Source organism: Paracoccidioides brasiliensis, assembly GCF_000150735.1.
Source record: "Paracoccidioides brasiliensis Pb18 unplaced genomic scaffold supercont2.5, whole genome shotgun sequence".
Classification (NCBI taxonomy): domain Eukaryota; kingdom Fungi; phylum Ascomycota; class Eurotiomycetes; order Onygenales; family Ajellomycetaceae; genus Paracoccidioides; species Paracoccidioides brasiliensis.
The window spans coordinates 2092948-2098947 of record NW_011371362.1 but is presented as its reverse complement, the minus strand read 5'-3'; the positions used below and the strand labels follow the sequence as shown (position 1 = coordinate 2098947).

At 47.2% G+C, this 6000-nt stretch overlaps 2 protein-coding genes across 2 annotated transcripts; one reads left to right on the top strand and one right to left on the bottom strand.

Annotated features, from left to right (window-relative positions):
* Positions 1-526: 526 nt before the first annotated feature.
* PADG_05082 (serine/threonine-protein phosphatase) lies at positions 527-1992 on the top strand (the record flags this gene model as incomplete). Its single annotated transcript, XM_010762192.1, has 4 exons — positions 527-680; positions 821-1229; positions 1302-1633; positions 1703-1992. 4 exons carry the CDS (start codon positions 527-529, stop codon positions 1990-1992), a joined length of 1185 nt encoding a protein of 394 aa, XP_010760494.1.
* Positions 1993-3137: 1145 nt separating this feature from the next.
* PADG_05081 (aldehyde dehydrogenase) lies at positions 3138-4998 on the bottom strand (the record flags this gene model as incomplete). The annotated part of the gene is made up of 5 exons (XM_010761963.1): positions 3138-3208; positions 3334-3422; positions 3502-3571; positions 3739-4874; positions 4940-4998. 5 exons carry the CDS (start codon positions 4996-4998, stop codon positions 3138-3140), a joined length of 1425 nt encoding a protein of 474 aa, XP_010760265.1.
* Between the last annotated feature and the right edge of the window lie 1002 nt (positions 4999-6000).

The window sequence follows — 6000 nt, the reverse complement described above, 5'->3', positions numbered from 1 at the left end:
AAAAAATTTAACAATATTATAAAAAGCATATTTATTAAAGTCATATTTTTATATAAATTTCTTTAAATAAAATTTGAATATATATATAATTCGTAAGAACAGGTTAAATCCTCTGTGCTTGTTCCATGCATATCTCGTATTGGTATTACGCGTATCGATGTGGCTGTCTCACCAAGTCTTGGCCAGCATCGCGTATCATCTGTGACGTAAGTTAACCGTTCCTTCAAACATTGGACCGTCACTTCTTTTGTTCTGCTGAAATTCAACAGTCGACAGTATCATACATTGCTATATCACATACTATAGACTGCAACACACGCGCCATGTTGCCTATATATGTATTCTGACTCTGATCTCATACAGTTATCTTCTATCACTGCACTCACTCAACTTTGTGCCCCCTCCCATTCTCCCGTTCCTTCGTCCAATCCCTCTCATAGAGCTTGTGAGACTCGCTAGCCTAACTTTTCTCCTACGCAACGAAATATTGCCTGATACCCTATTAAAGTAAAGGGTCAATTCTGGGATGGTGGACAAATCCGTTCCCCAGCCGGGGCCCGCTCGACTGAGGAGCAATGCTGGGCCGGATGAGTGGCTGGAAGCTGCCAAAGACTGCAAATATCTTTCAGAAAACCACATGAAGCAGCTCTGCGAGATTGTAAAGGAGTATATGATGGAAGGTTTTTGATACCTCTCCTGTTTATTCTCTCTCTCTAATTTTTTATTTTTATTTTTATATATTTTTTTGATAGGCAATTTTCCTTCCGTCTAGGAAGAGCTCACATAAGAAAATGATACTAAAATTTCCCCCTGTTTATAGAGTCGAATATCCAGCCTGTTTCTGCTCCAGTCACAATATGCGGTGACATCCACGGCCAGTTTTACGACCTCCTTGAGCTGTTCCGAGTTGCAGGCGGCATGCCGAATGATAGCAATGTCGAATCCCCTAGAGTCCCACCCACAATTATCACCTCAGACGACCTTGAGCCGCCATCCACGATCACAAATCCGAAGTTAAGAAAGAAAATAAGGCAAAATGTTGACGGACCAAATACCGGCGACGCAGATGAGGGGGGGGGCGCCCCAACACCCGTCCCAGATCAAAAGTCCGAAGATACGTCACATGTGCGCGGTTTACCGAGTGGGAATTTTATATTCTTAGGTGACTATGTAGATAGAGGATATTTTAGTCTGGAAACATTGACTTTATTACTTTGTTTGAAGGCCAAGTTAGTGTGTTTCTGCATTCCAATATCTCTCCTTCCCTCCTCAAACTGACACCGCACGTTTTACCTTATCAGATACCCAGATAGAATTACGCTTGTTCGGGGCAACCACGAATCCCGACAGATCACGCAGGTGTATGGGTTTTACGAGGAGTGTTTTCAGAAATACGGCAACGCCTCTGTATGGAAAGCGTGCTGTCAGGTGTTTGATTTTATGACACTCGGGGCGATAGTGGATGGGAAGGTGCTCTGCGTTCATGGCGGTTTAAGTCCGGAGATTCGAACTCTGGACCAGGTGCGAGTTGTCGCTAGAGCCCAAGAGATCCCGCATGAGGGCGCGTTCTGCGACTTGGTTTGGTCGGACCCAGACGACGTGGAGACATGGGCGGTAAGCCCTCGGGGGGCCGGTATGTTTTGATTTGATCCCCATCAATTTAAAGTTTATGTTGGGTCAACGTTAACGCCGACGTACATAGGCTGGCTATTTGGTGACAAAGTTGCTGAAGAATTCTGCCAAGTGAATGATCTAACTCTGATAGCGCGGGCACACCAACTCGTGAACGAAGGATACAAGTATCACTTCCAGAAACAGAACGTGGTAACGGTCTGGAGCGCACCCAACTACTGCTATCGGTGCGGTAACATGGCGTCAGTATGTGAGATAGGGGAAGATATTAAGGTAACATTTAAACTGTTTTCGGAGGTGCCGGATGATCTGAGACATGTGCCCAATATGAAGCCGGGGAAGAGCGAGTATTTTTTGTAGGATTTTATTCCTTCATTTTGGTTGTGTTGACTCCTCTTTTCTTCCCTTTGTTAGGTGACGAAGTTACGCCTTTGCCATTTCATCTCACGTCCTTCAAGCCCATCTCTATTTCTTCCCTGTACATCATACAATGCCGTTTCATTGGCATTGTGCTTCTGTTTGGGCATGACAATGTCATCCACTTTTCATGCAGCTCAGCGTTTTAAGAGAGATTCTGTATATGACATGTTTTGCCTGCACTCCAGGTGATGTTGCATGTCTTTAATAGAATCTATTGAACACTTGAACACATCTGACATCATGTCTTGTATTTAGGAGTTACATATACCGAAAGGACGTGGCTCATTTTCCGTATTAACATTTTCAGTTTCTATTGACATTCATGGATAGTTTCCCTCTTTGTGCATTTATATTTCTCATGTCTCATCCTCTTAGATTCAACAGAGCAACTAAATAAATATTCCTTTCCCTAACCAATCCTACCAATATTTTGCTATTTCATTCTCTCACATCCGTCGAGGTGACTCATAATAGAGAATAAAGTGTTCCTGGCCGCTGTATTTTAGGCACGAAATCCAGCCGCATGCTAATTCTAATCTCAGGCATTGCTTCCACGGCTGGGCAGGGAAATATACTTCATAACAAGTTAATAGATTAACTATTCAACTAACTGTATGGAGTGGTTAAGTACTTGGCCTGTCTATCTCCTCTGCTTGAGCGGCACCACAACCTTGCGAGATACCATTCTCGAGTTCATTCAAAGACGAACACACAAATTCAAACCAAGTCGTGCAATTTTCATTCTGTTCGATACTGCTAAATACGTAGACTGGGTCGACTACTTGTAACACATTGGATCTGGTCTCATGCGTCCACCATGCATCTCCCATCCATCAATCCATCCACTTTTTCTCGAAAAGGTGATGACGGGGTTTTCAGGACGAAAGGGTTTCCGAAAACAAATAAAAAATTGAAGAAAAGAGCAGAGAGAAGCAATATGTCAGACATTCATGAGATTAATAAAGTAGATATATAGGCAGGCGAGAAGTCGGTAAGACGGTGAAACAACCTCTGACCAAATAATACAATATAACGATCCCGTAAAGACTAGAGACGTGAAGGAATCTGAGCAGCGCAAATCATGCTTAACCGAAGAGAGCGTCACCTAGACGGATGCGGACGGCCTTGACCTGAGTATAGTTGTCAAGGGCATATTCTAAACACATCACCCTAATCGTCAGTATTTGTCCAACACTCGAGAACAAGACGGGGGCGCAAAAGAATAAAAATTAAAATTAAAATTAAAAAACAGAAAACATAAAACAAGAACAGGCAGCTTACCTCCCAATTCCCGCCCGAGACCGCTCTCCTTGAAGCCACCGAAGGGAGTTTGGTAGGAGAGCATGTTGTAATTGTTGACCCAGACGGTTCTGACGCTGTTAGCTGTGTTCCTGAAAGTTAAAAACAAGGGGAAGATGGGGGTTTTGATTTGAAATCATTTTCACTTACCCTGCCTTAAGCTCGTTGGAAACGCGGATGGCAGTGTTTAAGTCCGTGGTGTGGACAGCAGCAGCAAGGCCTAGACTGGTTAGTAAGCCAGAAGAAGAGGAACAAGAAAAAAGAGTCGTTCGCTCCACCCTTCCCACACAACGCAACGATGGACGGATGAGTACACTAACCATAAGAGGTGTTATTGGCAATACAGATAGCTTCATCCTCATTCTTGAACTTCTGCACGCAGCAGACGGGCCCGAAGATCTCTTCCTTGACGATCTTCATGTCCTCGGTGACGTTGCTGAAGATGGTTTGGCTGGATATAATAGCCCTCATTGCCCAGACGCTCACCACCAATCTCGACCTTGGCGCCAGCCGCCTTACCTTCCCGGATGTAGCCCATGATGCGGTCGAACTGGAGCTGAGAGACCTGGGGCCCCTGGAAGGTATCCTGGTGGAAAGGGTCGCCAACCTTGTTCTGCAGGGCACGGGCCTTGAAGCGTTCCAGGAAAGTGTCATAGATTCCCTCCTCGACCAGGATACGGCTCCCGGCACAGCAGCACTGGCCGTGGTTAAAGTAGATACCAAAGTTGACCCAGGAGATGGCGTTGTCAATGTCAGCGTCGTTGAAGACGATGTTGGGACTCTTTCCACCCAGCTCCAGGGTAACTTTCTTCAGGTTGCTCTTGGCAGCAGCCTGCAGAATCTGGCGGCCGACTAGGGTGGAGCCGGTGAAGGCGACCTTGTCGATGTCCATGTGGGAGGAGATTGCGGCGCCGGCGACACGGCCGAAGCCAGAGATGATGTTGATGACACCTGGCGGGAAGCCAGCCTCGACGACCAGTTTTGCAGCATAGAGGGCAGAGAGTGGAGTCTGCTCCGCGGACTTGAGGACGACGGTGTTGCCGGTGGCGACGACGGGACCGATCTTCCAGGACCACATGAGCAAGGGGAAATTCCAGGGGATGATCTGGCCACAGACACCGATGGGCTCGTGGCGGGTGTAATTGAAGGAATCAGTGTCTGTATCGATGACCTTGCCGTGGATCTTGTCGGCCCAGCCACCGTAGTATCTGATGCAGCCAGCAGCATTCGCAACGTCAATCCTGGCGATGGAGTAGGCCTTGCCGTTGTCGAGGGCCTCGATGGCCGCGAGGGTGTCGACGTGCTGCTCCATCAGGTCTGCCAGCTTGAGTAGCATACGGCCACGGTTAGTCGGGGTGACATGTTTCCAGGGGCCTTTGAAGGCAGCCCGGGCCGCAGCGACGGCGATATCGACATCCTTCTCGGTGGCCTCGTAAACAGCAACAATGGGCTTCTCGTTGTGGGGGTTTATGGATTCGAAGGTGCGGCCTTCTACGCCCTTGACGAACTCATTGTTGATGAAGCTGGAAGAGGGGGTAGCATATATTAGGAAATGAGAATGATAACTGATGACGAGGATATCACTTACAGGCCGAGAGGCTGCTCATAGGTGATGGTCGGAGTGGTGATTTGCTGGAAGAGAGCCATAATGTTTGCGTGTATATGACATGTATTGACGGGGTGGGAGAAGTTACAGTGTTACTGCAGGAAGATAGAGCAGAGAACTGGAGAACTAGAGTAAGAAGAGAAGAAGAAGATAATGGAAGAAGAAGAAGAAGAAGAAGAAGAAGAAGAAGAAGAAAAACAATGAAGCTTGGGGTGTAAGAACCCAAGGAACAAGGAATATTAAACAAGGAAAAAAGAGGGAAAAGAAAAGAAAGACGGGGGGGAAGTGGGGTAAGAAGGAGAGGTACCGGTTAGGTCATTGGTACCTCCCGACCCGCCAAGCCAGCATGGGCCCAACAGGTAGCGGGTACTGGACCTCTGTCCGGGGGGAGGATTTGGGGGGGGGGGGGGGGGGGGGGGGGGGGGGAAAAAGGGCCCAGGGGGGGGAACCCGGGGGGGGTTTTTTTAAAAAAATATTTTAAAAATTTTTCCCGGGGGGTAAACCCGTAGTTTCCAGCCCGCCAATCCCGGGGGGGAAAAAAACCCCCTGGTTTGGGGGGGTTTTTCCCTAATTGTGCTGCGCACCCGTTTGCAGGCTTGGGAAATCAAGCTCGGAAGGCCTTTGGGCAACTCTTTTTCCCTTGCTTTTTTTTTTTTTTTTCCTCTTTCCCTTCCCTTTCCTTTCCTTTCCCTTTCGTTTTCTTCCATTCCTTCTGTCCCTCAACCCCGCATCTGGCCGCATCACGGGAATGTCGGGCGGTCTAGCGGATGTCCTGAGCCAACCCGCACATACGGGTCAGTTAGGGGGATAAAATAAGCAGCCGAAGGAGTCATTTGACCCAGGGAGGAATACCCATAGCCATAGTTATTTAAACTCGTTATATAACTACAGGATTTAAATTTTTCGCAGCCGACTGCTAAATGCTGACCGGGTGGAATAATACATGTGACAGAAAAAAAATATAAAACTAACAAAAACAAAATGTCGAAAAAAGAGAGAGCATCCAGTGTGTGGATGATAATAATCCTGTATCGAAGAGGTCA